Source organism: Wyeomyia smithii, chromosome 3 (genome assembly GCF_029784165.1).
Source record: "Wyeomyia smithii strain HCP4-BCI-WySm-NY-G18 chromosome 3, ASM2978416v1, whole genome shotgun sequence".
Classification (NCBI taxonomy): Eukaryota; Metazoa; Arthropoda; class Insecta; order Diptera; family Culicidae; genus Wyeomyia; species Wyeomyia smithii.
Window position 1 is genome coordinate 68395137 of NC_073696.1, and position 20163 is coordinate 68415299.

At 37.1% G+C, this 20163-nt stretch overlaps 1 protein-coding gene across 3 annotated transcripts in view; it reads left to right on the top strand.

The window, feature by feature from the left end:
• Positions 1 to 20163, top strand: part of LOC129732816 (uncharacterized) — a 57475-nt gene that overhangs the window by 18816 nt on the left and 18496 nt on the right. The window contains exon 1 of one of the 3 annotated variants that reach the window (XM_055694091.1): positions 12516 to 12962. The exons of the other annotated variants lie outside the window; for them this stretch is intronic. Within the exon in view, the coding sequence (XP_055550066.1) occupies positions 12922 to 12962 (41 nt within the window). The 5' untranslated portion in view covers positions 12516 to 12921. Of the gene's footprint in view, positions 1 to 12515; positions 12963 to 20163 lie in introns of those variants that run through there. 3 annotated transcript variants of the gene reach the window in all.

Consider the following 20163-nt stretch of genomic DNA (forward strand, 5'->3'; position numbering starts at 1 on the left):
CCCTTCGTCTTTGAGGTGTACAGGAACTACATAAAACACGCACAATTATGACTTTTTGTGCTGAATTTGCCTCTAAATCCAAATTCAAAGCGATGACATGTGATTCTTTTTTCACTAAAATGTTCGTTGATGTATAAAAAAGACATTTGAGGGAAAATAACAGGTATCTGATTACTAAAACTCGAGATATTATTCACAAAACTACGTGAAACATGCAAAATTAGGACTTTTTAAGCTGAATTTGCCTCTAAATCAAAACCCGAAGCTGTGATCTGTGATTTTTTCTATAATAAAATGTTCGTTGATGTTTAAGAAAGATATTTGAGGGAAAATTAATAGGTATCTGATTATTTAAAATTTAAATATTCTTCACAAAACTGCATGAAAAATGCAAAACCATGATATTTTAAGCTCAATTTGTCTCACAGCTATGATATATGATTTTTTTCATTAAAATGTTTGTTTATGTTCAGGAATGACTTTTGAGTAAAAATAGCACCATGTAAAACATGCAAAATCATATCTATTTGGGCTCAATTGGCCTCTAAATCAAAATTCAAATTTATGATATGTAATTGTTTTTCATTTAAATGTTTGTTAATGTTCAGGAACAACATTTGGGAAATAGTAATAGGTACCATATTGCTAAAAGTTGAGATGTTACTTTAAAAAAATACGAATGTTTAAAGATAATTTTGTGCATAAAAACATTAAAATACTCTTTTTGAAATTTATATATGTAGGGGAAGGGGTGATAAAATGGACACCCTAAGCACATAGGGGGAACTGCTAACAAAAATTGATTCAAAAACTGGCCCCTTTTACAACCTATGAAAGTGGTATAACTAGTATAACGGGGCATCGATCTGTCAATTTGAATTGTGACAAAAAAACTTACACGCAGCACTTGTTCCTGTTAGAGCATCTTCAGCGGTCTATTTTTGTAACAACTTTATACTAAATTTAACCAGCGAAACCTAAAAAGAACCAACTAATATAGACCAACTTTGCGTTCTCCGCACTGGTGTTGTATATTTTGTTGTTTTAAACCGCAGACACCTTGTGAATGATTCAATACCCCATGCTATTAGTTTCCCATGAGACTTGTTATAAAAAGCACTCAATATTCAACAAACGGAAATTCGATAATTTTTACATACATTAAGGGATTGCTTTGGCAAGCCACTTTATATCCACGAGACTTAATGGATTTGATGGTTTAAGCCAAACGTCAGTGACATTTTTCAGGATGGATAAGTATAATCGAAAAATTTCTGCTGCAAGTAGGGCTTCGAAGGTAAGTGAAAAATATTTGATCGCGTAGATAATCGTCTTCAGTTTTCGTTTCATCAATCTCGTCGAATATTGCAGTTTTTTAAACTTGGGTTCGTTTTTGAGAATATTGTAACAAGCCTGCATTTTAACGTTTTCAGTTCAGTGTCTTCGGGGAACACTTTTTTGGCCTCTTGAGACTGATCGTTCTTGGTAGTCCCACTACAATTAAGGCGGTTAACGAAGACTAGATAGCCAACGTATTTGGCTACCTAGTGGCTGATGGCTGCAAACCAAATAGTTGAACCAAGGCGTGAGCTGTTCATCGGCTACTTAGGAAAAACCACAAAAATGAATTGTGAATTGATGTGAAAAATCTTTGTTTTGTTTATCCCACATCACTCGCAAAACGCTTATATGGAAATAGCTAAAAATGTAATATTCAATTGGTTTTGGAACGATTTATTTCAAATTTTAGATCAAAAAGTGACAAAAATAGATCAAAACGTATACGAGTTTCAAAGTTTTTCAGGAGTGACAGTGTGCAGCTCGATTCAAACGATTTTTTCTATTTTCTAACATAACATAACGCTCATCAGTGATCATTTAATTTTGTACGAGTTACTCGAAATGAGACGCGCAATGTCACCCCAGTTCAGATCTGGTACCTATAAAACAAAATTTGCAATTGCGGTGCTTCAGTAAATTTGAGTTTGTTCCAAAAAAAAAAATAAATAAAACAAAACATCGATTTGCACCACCGCTGAAGATGCCCTTATACTTGTCTTTTGACGTTGATCGTTCAAGAGCAGTGTTGCTCACAATATTTTTTTTGAAAACTGGAAGACTATTGTTTGGGTTTTACAGTTTTAATTTCAACAAAAAGAAATGTTTCCAAACATAAGTACATCACTATAATGTCGTTTTCTATATTGTGGCTACAACTTTTCCGTACATGCAGTGTTCGCAAACCACTCTAGTAAAGCTGCTGTCAAATTTATCATATGTTCAGTTTTTTACGAAAAATGGAGCTTTTCGAACTGACAGTGAACGGCGGTGGTTGTTACTAACAGTAGGAGATGAATAATCACCTCTAAAAGCGATGAATCAGCCGAACGAGAATCAAAACGAACCGTTGTTGACAATTTTCGACTGGCAGTATTGGTGGTTTTCTTCTTTGTGCGGGCTATACTAAAATTTAAAACAAACCGGTTCTTCTACAAAATGTGCAATAGTGTGTGCTACACGCAAAAAAGTAAAACGATATACTTAAGTACTTAGCATTTTGTGGAATTCATCAAAATAACCCAATAAACCGGTGCACCCGATGCAAAATCTTTTAGAGTTCCTAAGCTAATTTTACAGTAAGTCCACAGTGATGTACTGTTTTTGCCTTTTCATTGAAACTCAAGTAACTATTATCATTAGGCATATGTAACCAATACTGAGGTGCATTATATATGTCTGGTGATAAGGCGGGATAATCTCTGATTTTGCAAGATTTGTTTCGACTAAGACGTTAGTAAGTTATCTCTTAACTCCATATTTTTGGACATTTATATAGTAGTTCTATAAACTATGAAGCACCCAATTAGGATACATTAAGTCAAAACTATTACAAGTAGTTTATAATCCTTATATCGTAAACGTCATCTGCTACAAAAGACAGTCATCATTATTGGTTTTGAACTATCGGTTAAGTATGAGTTATTCTGTGAATCTGGCGGCACTGTTTGCAAGTTGAATAATATTTCAGTATTGCTTGAAGGCATCAATCATCTGAGGGGTGCAAAAAATGAATTTTTTTCAGCTTTTCAATAAAAGAATTTTGCTAAAAAATATTTCCATAAATTGATTGATTAATCATTAAAATACTGCCGAAAATAGAATACTGATTTTAGATTTTTGTACCGCTTGTGGTATGATGTTGAAATAAAAAAAAGGGTTATGTTTTTGGAAACTCTAGTACCATCGAAAACTATATATGTTTGTAAATTGAGATTTTATTTGAAAACCAAAATTCTAATTCTCCAATAAATTAATTTTGATAAGTAAATTTAGTGAGCACAAATATTGTTAGGAGATTGAAATCTAAGATGTATTTAATGCATGAATATGTTCACGCTTTTGGTGTTGTTTCTGTGGCTGACGCGTGAAATCATTAAGTTCGAAAAGGTCTACAACCGTGTTATGTGTGAACATTGCTGTATCATTCAAAACCTTCAAAACATACTGAGCTCAAAGCATTCTTTACTTTATTCAGTGTGGTTTACTGTTTTCTACCACATGCTAACCCAAAAATGGGTGTTTCGACAGGTTTTTGTTTCATTTTTCAAAAATCTGCAAATGTTCCTTTTAATTAGTCATGGTTGTCCCGAAAATGCGATTCCAAGTTGCTATAAGTACCTACATACTATCATTTCGTATATAAGTACATACTATACCGCACTCGTAATAAAACTAAAAGATTTTGGTTTTTTATCCAACAGAAGCAGTCAGGTGACTGTTCTGTATGAACAGTATGAACAGTATATACTAGCCTTATCATCAATTGCTCAACTTTGGGTTCTTTTTCTAAAAATTTTCACTAAATGTTGTAAAAACTTAGAAAAAGAAAAATGAATTTTATTGAATCGTTGTATAGCCCCTCGGTAATATTAATGCTGGTATAAAAAAATTGACATTTCGATGCCCCACTATACTGCCGGTACCCGCATAACTGTCCCATACTGATTTTGGTCACTTTTGAGTTATCATCGGGAATCGACTAAATTGTTATCATATTTTATGTAGAAAAATTGAAATTGATACTTTTGTATGGAAAAACATGGAAAAAATACCAAGTTGTTTTTGTCCCATATTGAAAGTACCCGCATTACAGTCCCACTACATATTGGTAAAAAACGGCAAACATATAATTTTGCTCCAGATTAGTGTATATCGGATTATTTAGGCATAGAAGTATGTCATTTAATTAACTAGACTAATGTTGTTTTTCTGTAGTACAATCTACGTTGCCAATGATACTGCCGGTTGCTGGTTGAATTTATATGTAATGGGACAAAATATGCGAGTACTTTTGAAATGTACCCGCATATTTTGTCCCATTTTGTCTTTTTTTTCAAGTTATATAACGTTAAACCAATTCCATCCATGTTTTTTTGTTCTCAACGATAAACTTGTGCTGCCATGAAACTGTTATGGTCATTGGTTCTGGATGTAATTGCTGGAAATCCGAAAATTCACGGATAATAATAAATCGTCGTTTTCTCAACATGTTGTTTTTCATTATGGGACAGTTATCCGGGTACCGGCAGTTATACCACAGTGAAAAGTTCAGCTGGACCCAATTTTTTTCATCCAGCTCCCCCTATGTGCCCTAAGCCATTTTCCAATTTCCTCCACAGTTTAACACTACAACTATGAGTCGATAGCGCACATCAACTTAGCCACTAATGGTTGATACAAAAAATAAGAATAAGTACTCAAATATAGTATTTTTCGTAGTTTTTATGAGCATTTTCGAAAGCAGTTTTTTGGGGGTAAAATGGACACGTGTGGGTAAAATGAACATAGGGAGGTGGTAATATGAACACCTTGGGCGTGAACATTAACTATCCCTTTACAGATAGTAAGATGTTGTTCCATAGCACGTGACACACTTATGCATTCGCCAGCAGTTCAATTTTCACCGTTTGTCGTAAAATTAATAACAATATATGACCTTGTTCGCAAGAATCTGAGAAATGGCGGAAGCTTTTTTACGGATTTCCGCATTCAACGGTACGTTTAGCCGCGGTCATCTGTTCATCGGTCCGAGTTTACCTTTGCGTTTTACTGATATAAACACGAAGCATCTAGATTTTTTAATGGGAATTAACACATTTTTTCACCATCACCATGGGCTGTCCATTTTACCCGCACATACATATTATTGAAAATACCTAAATATATCGAGAAAATCATTTAACCTCGAATACTTAACCAAGGAAGACTAGTCTTCTGACCCGGAAGAGATGGCCAACAAGTCACGGGTTGGATGGCACAATCTCAGCTCGGCTGACGGTACTGTTAAATATTACATTCGTTCATGTTACAAATTAGAGGAACAGCAAGTTTGACTAAAGCTAATTTATCTCATAATCCCACAAATTACACTACCGTCCTCAGGCCCAAAGGAAAAATCGATTATTAATTAGTTTGACTCACAATGAGTAGTTACCGTAAATTGCTCAGACAGCTACAGTCAATAACACATGAGCCAGAGATTATCTTTACAGTGACTTCAATTGAGAGACCAGTGAACGAGAGAATGGTTGTTCCTACTGCATCCGTGACAAGAAGCAAAAGATAAAAGCAGAGTGTATGAAACTTCTAAAGCAGCTACTATCGCGTAGTATTTCATTCCATTACTGTTTCCACAAAAAACTTGCTATTGTCATGAAGATGCTGTAATGTACCTGTACGGATAGGATAAATTAGTCTTTTTGAATGTGTTATACGACAATCTGTATAAGTTGCCGACGTTTCGGCCGCTTTTGGTGGCCTTTTCAGACATAAATAAACTTCTCATGAAAAAGACCACCAAAAACGGCCGAAACGTCGTAAAATATCTTCACCGTATTCCTATCCGTATTCCCGTTTTAAAACTATTCATCACATATAGGTAAACTTTTTAGACATATTTATATGTTTCAAATGCTCTATTTTTCGCCTTTCCAAAACAGCCAAAATACAAAAAATTGGTTGAAAAATAACCGTATTAAACATAAAAATGTGAGCTAAGGTAAAAAACAGGGTTTTGAACATAACTTATAATTTTCGGGGTATTTGAAAAACTTCAAGTAAACGCGCAAGTAACACTTGACTAAATTTACAACCCACACTAAGTCACATCAAAAGTTCTTGCATTTTTTCATCATTTGTAGCTCGGTGAAATAATTGTGCGATGGAAGCCAAAAATTCTGGTTTTCTTAAAAAATATATAACTTAGCCAAATATTAACCGATTTTCACAAAACTACTTTCATTTGATTCGAAATTGAATATACTTTCAAAATTGTAGTATATTTGTGGTATGTTTTTCATAAAAATAGACGGCAAATTTAAAATTAAATTGAAAAATTTCGTGAAAACTTAAAAAAAAAATAGATTTAAACTCAAATAACTCAACATCTTTATTGGTATTAGTAAAAACCTGTATATATTTTAAAAGCTCTATTTGTCCTCTTTCTAAAACTGCTAAAATATTGAAAATCGGTTGATAAATGACTGAGTTAAAAAATATTATATGCGCTGAGGTTCAAAAAACCGTATTTTGACCATAACTTCAGATTTTGGGGGTGTTTAGAAAATTTCTGATATAAGCGAATGTTACACTCAACAAGCCCTACAACCTACACTAGGTCACTTCAGAAGTTCTTGATTTTTTTTTTCATTTGTAGCACAGTGTAATGTATCGCTAGTGCATGCAACTACGTTATATTTTCAAAGTTTTGTGTAAAGCAAGTGTTGAAGTGCTACCGAAATTTAATTTACACATAAAAATTTGGCATCACTGACTGAACAGGAATGGAACAAACACCATGCGGTGCAAACTAGGTTTAACAGTTATAGTACGTGGGGATGAAAATAACATTAGTCTTTTAACTCTAGCGCAAAACGTAAAAATATTGAATCTTCAATTCAATTGATAATTGGTAACAATGCTCATCGCATCCCTGACAGTGGAAATTAGGGCACTCTAAAACACAATGAATAGCTATTTTAACACTGAAATCTCAACACTGTCGGCAGATTATGTTTGCAGGATCCAGTTTGTATTGTTACCTATTGTTATATTTTTTAAGACTCGGGTCAGATAAATTATAGAAAATAAATAAATAAATAAATAAATAAATAAATAAGGCAAAGTTTCACCGGAGGAAATGTCACTGTCATCACCAGTGCCACTGCTGGTTATTGCTGCTGCTACAACTGTTGCTACTCGCTGCTGCTGAAATACGTCCGACACTTGCACCATCCACAAGTGAAATGATTTGTTTGAACAGAAGCAGGATCTTGTAAAGCCCTAAGATTGCATTCCCAGTTAACTAGCTATAATATACCCCAAGCAGCAAAATTTGTTTCGATAATGAACTTTGTGCATCACAGCAACAAATTCTTATGCGAAATTAAGTTGCAGTTACATCTCAGTTTCATATACAATGACAAAAAAGCGCAGGAGGTGGAGCCAATTGCAACATTTTCGTTGTTTCAACACAAGTTTCAAGAATGAAACCGCAATGTGTATGAACTTATGCATGGAATTTGATAACAACATGGTAAATGCTGCATTGCAAGTTCATGGCTCAGTTTTAAATATTGCTTCCCTTATCATGCCAATGCAATGGTCATTACCAGTTTTTAATTTTGCTTCTTCAATTTATCAGTACCTTAGCGTGATAATGAAATTCAAAGCAATTTATCATATTTCGTTTAGAGACCCACACTTTTAGGACGACTTCTAGTCCAAGCACCCAAAAGTTACAACGCAGTAAATAACCACATCTCAAAAACAAATATAAGGCGAACGATCGAGCAAAAGTTGCTGTTACATGGCTTCAAAACATGACAGCAACTTTTAGAAGTATTTTTGTATGTTTGTTTTTTGTATCTCGCAAGCATCATGTTGGCAACCTATATGCTCCACCCACTAGATCTATTCAGTGAAGGTTAGGTTTTCAAATGCCGTTTATACGTTTCAACAACAAATCTAACCTCGCGAATTACGTTGTTGGTGTGAAGAGTTTTGAAGCAGCGATGCAACTTTAATTGTTGCTTGTTTCTTTACAATTTCATCGTAGTAACAAAAAAGGTTTCCTAAAACCTCAGAATTTCATTAGTGCAACAAATGATCACAATTTATTTTTTTATTATGTTTCAATTGTTGCTTGGGACTGTCGACCGTATCAGGGAAAGCTAGCATTACGCGACCAATCAGAGGTCTTAATTTGCGTTTCAACAAGGCTAGACAATTTTCAATAGTACAATACTTTCAATAAACAAATTATATATACATGGTTTTCTAATCGATTGCGGCAAGAACGAAGTGAATCCATGAATAATTAACCGACTTATGAGCGTTTGGAATTGGGCTTATTTTTCCTCTCTTCATTTTTCAGATTTTTATTTTATTCCCCTATATAGCCGAATTTTCTGACAGACGTAGTTCTACGTGAAACACGAAACTCCTTAACTTCAAATTATAAGGAGTCCTTCTTTTTGAAACATTCTCAAAGCATGCCGTCGCTTGGAAATGGTTCCCAATATAACCATTTATTATTTTGTCATCAAGTTTTATGCGTTAGTTTCCACACATTGCTGTTTCATTCTTGAAACTTGTGTTGAAACAATGAAAATGTTGCAATTGGCTCCACTTTCTGCGCTTATTTGGTCATTACAAAATAAACTAGTGTTCAACTGCAATTAAGTTTCGCTTCAGAACTTGTTGTTGTTTTGCACAAAGTTCATGATCAAAACAAATTTTGCTGCCGAAGCAAGCTGTTTCTGCGTTTGGCATGGCTCTCCATCGAACAATTTCTCCAATTCAGCGTATTCCTAGGGTTTTGTCCTTCACCTGGACAGCCATCAACACCGAAATTACTACCTTCAAAGCGACGGAACCAATCATAGTACATTGTTTCCGGAAACTTTTGACGTAGAACTACGTCTCTCAGGAAGTTCGGCTACATAGCATAAACGCGAAAAACGTGATGTCAGCCTTTTAAGTATAAAAATGCCATTTGAATGTTATAGTATATTCGAAAATGTTTTTGTAGATTGTAAGGGGCGTCTTTTGATGCAAATAAATTTTTGATTAACTCACCTAAAAGTAAATAAAAATTTTATTTTTTTAACTATTTGTCAAATCAAAATGAAGTCTTCTGCAAAGTTGTACACAATCTTATGTATAAAAACTTGGCTGAAGACACTTTGGTTATAGCTATTAGAATTCGACCATATACAAGTAATTTTATACACAGAAATTCTTGAAATCTTAAAAAATCAAAAAATACCAAATAACTTTTTCTGATGTGATTTTAGAGGCCTGCTATGTTCTTAACATTTTTTCAGATTTGAAAATCACAACGTTCTGCTGAACATACCTTGGGCGAATTTTCAACTTTTTCATAGGGTTTGGAATTTTTATAAAAAAAAATGCACTTGAAAAAATCATCTATGCATCTGCCTGGAAAATCTTCTATGCTTCTGCTCAAATGCAGACAATTCGAACTATTGTTCTATTGAAAATTGTCAAGCCTTGTTAAAACAGAAAATTAGACCTCTGATTGGTCGCTTAATGCTTACTTTCCCCAGCACGGTCGACACAATAAGAGACCTATTAAATCGGGAATATACTATTTGGCCTATATAAGAGCCTGCTTCTGTCTAAACTAGTCATATTAGTTTTTGGACAGCGACTAGGACAGTCCATACTTAGCAGCAGCAGCAGTGGCAGCGGGTATCAGCAGTGAGAGTGGCAGGGTCAGCTGGTGCAGCGGCACCGGTTCTTGTAAAAAGCTGCTTTTGTGCGTTAGCGGGCAGCATCGATAATAGGTTCATCAGTCGGCACTCCTTCCAATGTATAGTCGCCGTATTTTGACAACACACGAACGCTTTGGGATGCTGGCATTCAAAATATAAAGGCCGTCAAATTTTCAGTGTGGAAACATCTGAATCTTCGAGTACCAGAAGCGTTAGCTGCAGTGAGTATCAATAGCAGTAGTGATGGCAACAGCGTCAGTAATGGGTGCAGCGGTTATTCCCTTAGCAAAACTTACAGAAAAGTTGTGTGGCTCAAGTTGACGTAGAACTACACAAGACTTACATTACTGTTGGATAAAAATTATCAACAATGATGATGATATAAGATAGTCTATCGTAATCTTAGCGCCTATCATTCGAAGAACTACATTGGTCAAAACAGGTGCACTCCAAAAGCTGAAACTGGAAAAAATGAAAGATTATAGCTATTCAGCCATTGCTGTGAATTTTGATGTGGTCCCCGTGGTTCTGTGGTTAGCGATGTCGGTCGGCTAGCTCTCCCACACGGTTGTGACATCGGGTTCGATTCCCGATCAGGTCGAGGATCTTTTCGAGCTGGAAACTTTCCCGACTCAGCACTGGGGCACGGTGTATCGTTGTACTTATCCTACACATGCAAAATGTGCCAAAAAACAATATCGATAACGAATTCTCTCAACTTTCAACAGAGTTTCACCTTAAAACTAAAATAGTAGGAGGGTGGTATTTTTCTGTTTTTTATTTAACAGTGCATTTTTATTTGCGCTTCGAACAATAATAATTAAATAATTAAATAATAATAATAAATAAAATATATGAATAAGGTTTTATTGATTTAGACAATCTATGTCGTTTACCAATTTTACAATAGTGTATCTCAAACAATAGGTTGTTTTTGGTGTAAATTTAACCGTAAAAGAATTTCTGATCGATTGATGCCAAACTTCCGATAACCTGATTATAAATGAATGAAATATACGTGCTCAAAACCTGACCACTTTTTCCTGGTTTTCCCTGGTTGAATTACTAGATTTTTATATTCAGGTTCCTAACTTCCAAAATAGACGTAGTCCTACGTCAAAAATATAGCAATATCAACCAAACATTGAAATGAAGTGAGATAAAATTTAGAAAAGCAGGAAAACCAATCATTATAACAAACAGACATACAAAGAAAGCCAAATGTATATCCCACATGTTCAAAGGATTTTTCTAGGACTCCGGATCAAAAACGCTACAAATTTACCTGTTTTTTTTTTCATTTATAGAGCCAAAATAATCAATGTTTTTAACAAATAAAAACATGTTTCTACTTAGATTAAAAATTAATGCAAAATCTATAAATTTTCTGGAAATGTTTCTAAATTTATGTTTCTATAAAAAGCGCCACTCTTTTTTCGTTGAGAAGTGATAGAAAGATTTTGGTTATTTAAGCTACACTCAATTTGCATAAAAAACGTTGTCGAAAATATGCTGATCCATGCATTTAAACATTTCACTATCTGGATTTTTTATTTTGGCCATCATGGAAGTGCTACAAACAAAGCCCTATAGCGTGTTTCAAAACGTTATGAATCTGAATGACGGGTTGTAACATTTAGTGAACTTAATACCATGCTGAGGTTAGATAATCGAACTGTGGTTTGTTACTGACAATAACGACCACACAATGTTGCATCTTTGCGAATTGCATGATTACCGAACACCCCCCAAGGCATTTACGTGGAAGCATCACATTGAAACAAAACCTAAAACCTCTTTTTATCCTCTTGGAAAACACGGGAAGACGAGATGAGCCACCATCCGAAAGAAGAAAAAAAGGAAAGAATGAGTTACTCACACCTGCAGCAGCCGGGCCAGTTGGGTACGATACTAACAATAACAACCGACCCACCATGCATAAGGTGACGGTGTTCACGCACCGATCATTCGCTGGCCGCGTGATTGGCCTGCTTTCTTCTTTTGTAGGGTAGCGTGCAGCGAACACACAACCGAGGCAGCGCTTTGGTATAGGTGAGGAAAATTCGTCTTTTCCACATGTATCTACCTACCAACGCCCGCGGCTCTCTATGTTTTCTCATTCTCTCACTCCCTCCCGGTCTCTCTTACTGTTCGTTCGTTTCACGTGTGGTCGAGCATAAAGTGATTTTCTTTGTTGGCGCTCTCTCCCGTGAGCTACGACCTCCCAGTTTGATAACCGCAAATGTTACATCCTTATGTTGACGATGGCAGTTTATGTTTACGATTATGCTGGCAGTGCTAGTAGGTTCATGCGGGCAGTTGAATTTGTTGTTCATGTTGCTTGCGTAGAGATTTTTTGTAAAACTGAAAGTGATGTTCAAATGATTACACAGTTTTCCATTTAATAAAGTCCAAAAAAACACTGAAATTCTGATAAATCAATGCCGAATGTCGGCATCATGTCCACTTTGGGTAGCCGCTCTCTGTTTATGGATCGCGCAATAGAGAGTGTGCGTACTGATATGTGTGTGGAGATATTGTTGTAGTACCCGTATGCTCTTCAGCGCCGACGTTACTCGCAGAATGTTTTGCTTGCTCGCAAAGTCTGGCTTGTATGGGTGGCCACCAGCAAGAGCCACCGCAGTTACAGCAGACGCAGAAGTCAATCGAATGGAGAAAAAAAAGAAGTAAGCATTATAAGAAAATCATTCTGTCTGAACCCGCCAGGGCACATTTCGTTCAGTGAACGCAACGAGTAACGTTGTTCGGTCGGATCTACTCCGCTCACACGCCTGCTATACCCTTTTCGTTGACTACTTCGATTTACTAAGTGTAGCTCCAAATAGTGAAAAGCCGTCTATGGGAGGTATAGGAAACGAAGTTAACTAAAATGTGTTGAATATTCGCCACAATTAGTCAGGAGGAGTGAGTGAAAAGTGAAAATATAAAGTGTAAAGTTCAAGTGAACAAAAAGTAACTAGTGGTGCGGCCGCTCAGGTGGAACCGACTGGTGACTGAAAGATAATAAAAAGTGAAACTTTACAACTGCTGGATAGTTGAAACAAATTAACAGTGTATTGAACAACCAATTGTGAAGAATTGTAATCTTTGAGAAGCAAATAAAATGGCTGTGCATGTGGATAGCCTGCTGTTATCAGAAATTGGGTAAAATGCCACTTTTGTGACGATTCCGCAAGTCTGCTTGAATACAGTAATCAATACATCTCATAACTATATCAATCCTGATCGTTCGAAAGAGGAAACTTTGTGACCTTCAGACGCTGTCAAGGAGAGTCGGTTTCTTCACTTCAGAACTATAAACAAACTGAGTTCAAACGTCAGTTAGATTGCTCAACGCCTACGCCAGAAGTTCGAAGCGCCTATGTTCAGCTGAGAAGGCGTGTCTTCTGCTTAAAACAGTTTCACTCCATTACAGTATCAAGGGTCAAACTGTTTCAAATTTCTGCCAATTCACTCTCAACAACCAAAATTTTGACTCGCCTTTTGGTAGTCATAAAATATAACGTACACTTAAAAACCAGACTTTACTCCAACCATCCCGATTTTACTTCCCATGAAAAAAAAAAACGATACGGATCATCCATCCAACCCGAACAACAAAAAACCTGTTCATCGCTTTTATATTTTACATTTTGCTCATTCATTTACTGCTCAGCTGCTCGCTGCGTGATCAGTATTGTATATATCCAATGTTGTTTTTTTTCCTTATATTTTGCGCTCTTCACATCCGAACCCACCATGCATGCATGGGTTGCCTGTTCACAGGAATTCCCTGCGTGGTAGAAGCGAATCACGAAAGCGGAGTTTGGCTAGCTGAAGCGCACAAAAATACTCAAACGAGCATGTAAACAACGGCTCCTCGGAGAAGAAGGAGAAGAAGAAAAAAATCAACAACAAGCAAAACATTCTAGACCACGGTAGATGATTTTGCTGCGCTTAGTTATTGCGACTTTTGCGTTCGGAATAGGGTAGGGAACGGCTTAAGCAGTAGCGCCTATTTTAGTCAGTCGAAGAAAACAGGCCTCAAACTCCTGCATTTTGATCAATATCGACAATTTCAATGATGGAAACGAAAATTTTGATTATCTAGCTGTCTTACTAATATAAGAAATACCGTTAATCACAAAGAAATCTGTGAACAATTGCAATTGAAACAAATCGAGCTATATTGCAGCCATTCAGGAGCCACTTCGGGTGCTGAAAAAAAAAACGCCTGAAAAACAGATGGAAACTGCTTAAATATGTTCGGGGTGATTGGAATAGTGTCCATAGATTGGTAACTTTGATTGATGATTGTCAAAATTTGCTAACTTAGTTTTACAATCTGAAAACAAGTTCTGACAGAAAAAACGATAGAGAACAGATTGATATACTACTGCTTGAGTTTCACCCAACACATTTCGAGTATTTCGTCTGAATACACAGGCGGTTCCTAAAGCTGCTTAGAATATGTTCCCTACCCTACAATATAATATTCACACGACGGTGCGTGGCTGGCGTTTGAATTTTTTGGGGGATTTGTTTGCGACCGGAAGCCAAGGTTGATAAAAGTTCACAATTTTCACTGATTTGAATGTTATGTAACATTTCCAAACCAAAACGCAAAAACATTGTGTTTTTGGTTTGACCCTCACTAAATTGAATAAAACTTTACCATTGTTTTTTTTTTAATTTTGCGTCTTTTAAATTTTAAGCATTGATTTCATAACAATTTTCAATTATGAGTTCCAATTTTTTTTGTATTTATTCTTCCATTTATATGAAATTACAATTTGAAAGGATTCGCCACCATTTAAAAATCTTATGTGGAGTAAGTGTTTCGATGCGACGTTGAATAAACACAATGCTGAAATACGTGATGAATAAACATTGTATGCATCAATATTCCCCTCTTTCAATCAACAGCAACACTCTTAGCTTAACAGTTAATGCTTGATGGCTTTCACGAAAATGGATGTGGAAAAGGTGTGGGTTAAGGCTCACTGACTAAAGAACAAGCAATAAAATGCACTTGCTATAAACGTGGTATAAATGTTGTATCAAGCGACAATCCAGTAGCCCTTCTTAGAGTGAATAGGAAATGATTGCTGCGCAGTATCAACTGATGCCAAATTAATAATGTTTAACCCATTATGGACCGGACTTAGATACTGATTTTTCTCCAAGGTGATTTTCATGACGAGGGCTTGTATTGTTTCAATTAAGAAAAAAACCGATAACCATAACCGAGTTTTTCACTGTTCGTGATAAAAAAATACTTGCGAAACAATGTCATCTGTTAGCTACTAGAAATTATTATTATCAAAAGCTCCTGGACTTTTTCGGATGGTGATAAAAATAACTCGTGATAAAAAAATACTTGCAAAACAATGTCATCTGTTAACTTCTAGAAATTATTATTATCAAAAGCTCCTGGACTTTTTCGGATGGTGATAAAAATAACTAAGACACATAATTGAGTTTGATAAATTTCCCATGGAAGGAAATTATGTTAGCATACTTGCAAACAAATCCTACGCCCTTGTGAGCGGCCGACAGTTAACCAGTGCATTCGCCAAGGCGGATGAGAACATGCGTGTATGCATGTTTTTGAGATCTCTTATCGTTTTATTTCGCGATAATATTGCTGGAGTAGATCCCACGCTTCAGGTTTACCCAGAAATTCTCGATGGAACGCAGCTGGTAGACGTTGATCGGGTTCGCCGACTAGGTTACCAATTCGATATTCAGTCGCTCCATCTCCTCCAACGACCACTTCGAGTAGTGCGCCGACGTCAGATCCAGCCGGACCACCGTGTCTTCGCCCTTATGGTATCTCTTGATGAATGACGACAAGTACCTCGTACTATGAATGTATCTGTCCACGGCCAGTCCAAAGCGCCGAAGCGAACGAAGAGCTGCTCCGACATTCTCTTCTCGCTGATTGTCAGCCACAGCAGCACGTTTTTGGAGAGCTTGGTGTGTAAAATGAACTTTACGTCGAAGGCTTCGTGGGGGAGGTAAAATACGAAGTGCCCTGCCAGTCGTTGCCATTCACAGTGAAATAGGTCTCGTCGCGATTCACCAGGAAAGTCGTCTTGATCATCTTATCAGTCGTTGCCGATGCATCATTGTCTGCAGCTCCGAGACCAGTGGACGCCAGGTACTTTTTCACTGTTTGGCTGGTTGCACCGTCCTCACGGTCGAGCGCACGCATCGATGTAGCCCCTTTTCCCTTGGTCTTCCTCTTCAGCATCCCTTGGAGCTTCTTATCGCTCAGAATCGTCGGCTGTCCGGAACCGGGTTTTTCTTTCGATGCTCTGATTGTTGTCCAATGGTGCCAGGATGTTGTAAATGCTGGAGCGGGCGTATCCGGTGTCCACAAAGTGCCGCACAATATCCGTTCTTTGGACGCACACCCTTTGAACGGAATAGCTTTCCTGTTTGCGCCATCACGGTTAGAGTTCGTCTGATAAAGCTGTCAAATATTTGCCTGCTGACTCAAAAAGCCTTGGTGCTACATTCCGATTCGGAACTCGACCTTCTGTTTCTTATACACAGACTTCGCAGCCAACTGTTTAGTGTACAGGACAATTGCGGGGCTAGCGCTACGATCCTACTGACACTAACAGTACCTCCCGAGCCGAGACTCGAACCCACGACAACTGGCTTGTTCGACCAGCATCGTACCCCGAGACCAACTGGGAGGTCTTTTTTTTTTGACTCATGGTTTACTATGATTGATTGATGCTGCATGGGTACAACGTTCGATACCCACCTTTTTCGCCACATTACGAACAGACGCTGAGCTTCCAAGATCAAAATTTTCCTTGATTTTCTTGTTAATTTCCGGATATACTGGACCACGTTTTCGGCCACTTTTAGGTGAATCTTGGAAAGAGTTCTCCTCAGCATACTTACGGGGCGCAGTACAAACGGCTTTGACGCTTACTCCTTCATCTTTCGCTAACTTTCTCAGCGATAGTCCTGGCACAGTAGACCATTCGTGCACGATGTTTTTACGGTATTTTGGCGAAAGTCCTCGCATTTTAATGATTGGTTGATTTTTCGCGAAAACTCGACCTTAAAACTTTTTATCAATTTTCGACATTGTGCAATGAAGTAAAAATGATAACTGATACTTCACAAAATTGTCCAACATTTTATCTATCCAACCACATTCTTATTATTAAAATCCATCGTGTGGTCATATAGTAATAACCGTTTTAAATCTAACCCAACAGTTGACCGATTTCATTTTAACTTTTACAGAGTGTACTACAGTATGAAAAACAAAGACGTAGTCCTGCATAAAAAAAACTTAGTTCAATAACGCTGCAGTATGATCCTACAAATCGAAATTCATTACTAGCTTACTTCAATTTTTTTTTTATAAGCCTAACTTAAAATTCGTCGAACTTTACGACGTCTCTCCAATAAATATAAAAGAATACCTTCTCCTGAATGCTAGTACTGATGTTATCGGAACAAAGAACAAAAACTGCACTGCTAAGCACAGACAAACAGACGTACCATGAATTTTATTTTCGTGGATCAAAATAACAAGTCAATTCAAATGAGTTTCAGTCATGCGGAATATTTTCGCCACAGTGGTGGTGGCGCTGATGTATTTTTCCTTTCGAATTCAGTTGACAGTTGTCGCGAGCCGTACTGCTGAAAGCAGCAGAAAGACTGAAAGTTTATCTTTTGCGTAATATATACAGTAGGTGTCGTAGTGTAGTGAGTCTAGTAGTAGTCGTCGAGTAGTGAGTCTGTTTGTTTGTGTGATAAGGTCGAACTTTAACGCGTCTGCTAACCAAATTGGAAAGAAATCTTTTCATTTTCGATAATTGAGGTAGAAGTTCATTTGCTTATTTTTGATACGTTTCCTGATTATGGCTATCAATTTGTAAACGTGGTCAAAAAAAAAATTTTAGTTTTGCCGATTGAATTCATCGGAAAAGTCAATTTTGAAACTTTTTTTTATCGCTTTTCGATTTTCAAATAAAATTTGACTGGCATTTTATTGAACTAATAAAATCTTTTATTTTTTGGTACATTTGACTCGTAAACTGCGGAATAAAATTACTCGATTAATACCGCCAATCACAGAACCACGAGTAGAGAAACAATGAACGAATCTTCGTCTTGTCCACTTAGTACTTCAAAACCAATACGGGTATGTTAAAACACTTCTTTCTCTTAGCATCGGTAAATCCAATCACGGCTGGCATGCGCACTCTACTCGAGTATCATTAAAGTTTGCATTCGAAGTGCATTTACTCGGTCATTGACTGTACGAAGGTCTCAGTTTCTCAGCTGCGTGATGCGTCTTTGTCCATTTTACTGGAGTGGAGCTCTACCTATATAGTTAGTATAGAGGAAATCGACAATTGTGCCGACAAAAAAGATTCCACTCCAGAGCTAGTAGTATCTCGTATGCATTCAGTGCCACCGTGCAAAAACACATCGCACTCCATCGGAAAGACTGGCAGCCTATTGGTGCGATGCGATGACGACGATTTGCCTCCGTTCTGGCTCTTAGCTTAGAGCTACCGGGCGGCGTGGCACGGAGAATCATCCAGTGACGTGCGATTACGAATGCGGACACAGCGCGGTTCTGAATTCCAATGAGGTGCTCACTTCAGCAGGAGGCGGTAATTCGTTTGCTGATTTGACGATTTAAGCTCATAACAGCTGGTAGCGGAACCGGTTTTGTGTCGTTTGCGATCGTCTATTGTTGGGGTTGAGTTTGATGTGATCGTGATCGTGTGATTGGAACGACTGCGGACTCAAATCAATGCGTTTGTTTTCCGTCTCTCGATGGAGCTTGTTTATGTTCAATGTTTTGTGAAATCGATGTCACTCGAGACTCGAGTGATAAAAAAATAACTACATGCTCAAGCTTATCGGCTTCAAATTATTTCAAGGTAAAAACCGATAGCAATAAGATATAGGTTTATTTCCCTACAAGGTTGTCAATCACATCTGTTACACATCTGATACACATCTGTTTTTTTCCTTGAATGATAATGCACATTTGCATTAAAAATTATCAATTCTCATTTAGCTTTATATTGGAAACAATGGTATGGCATCTGTTTTTGGTTTTGCTTCAATTTGCGGCGATGACTGTGAAGAGTAAAAAACCTTGAATAAAGTAATTTATTATGTGAACAATTTTTGTAGGTGGATAAGCCTTCGGACATTCGGTAATACACAGTTACAAGCGGCTGAAGCCTTCAAAAAGGTTGATCACCGATATTCTTGAAAAGTTATTTATACTTTACGCTTTCCGCAGACACACATTTCGCCGCTCACACATTCCGTTTGTTAGTTGATAGTGATTTCCCCGCGCAAGCTTGTGCGCGGCTATTTTCGTTCTACTTGTTTTGCGCGTAGAAATGGATTACGCGAATGACACCGCGGCCTGACCCCACAGTGCAGTGTGGCATCATTAGCTGTTCGATGACCCAAATTTGCAAACTGTGACGGACCCAATTGATGGTTGTTGTCGTGGGAAAATGCTGTGCCAGCTGATAAACACCGACTAATCTTTATTCTATGTTTGACGATTAGTATTTACAAACTATGCTGGCTCAACATAAACCGGCTTTTACAGATAGTGAAGTATAAATTAGTTGCCCGGAAGCTAAAAATAGACCGCACGGCGTACGTGACCATAATCGAGGGACACTTGCGGTTTGACAGTTTTCAGTAAAGTAGTGCCGTTTGTGATAAGAATTCAATGTTACGAATCGAGGCACGTTCACCGTAGAGAAGCTAGACGACACGTGGCTCAGGCAAAGTAGTACTAAAGCACATCGCAGATTTCCTGATGCTACCGGGTGAACGTGTAGGTTTTCACCTTTATGGTTGGGATAATACTTTAGCACTTGTATTAAAATTATTCATAAAATTTGCTGATCTTGCCACAATTAATCAGCAAACTGGTTTTAACCAACGTTTTCAATCCTGATGTCAGTCCAGAACGGTTCTTATTGTTCGTACCCTTTCGTAATATGAAATTTATGAAATATATTTGCAAAAGCTTCTCTCACAGCTAAAAGTTAGGCTGAATGTGTCCCAAATGGGAATACATTTTAGAGGAGCAAACCAAAACTTTCCGCAAATTGATTTTAATTGCATTACCGTCGTTAAAAAGCTATTCCCAATTTACCAACTTCCTGGACACGAAGCGCAAGCCTCCTACTCCTCGAAAATATTGTTACAACCAATTGAAAAATAAAATTATTTCTGACTGGATGTAAAACATATATAACTGCTTGAAATATGTAAACGAAGGTTGAAAAAAAAAAATACTGAAAATACAGAACATTTTTAGGCTGCGAAAATTTTTAACTCC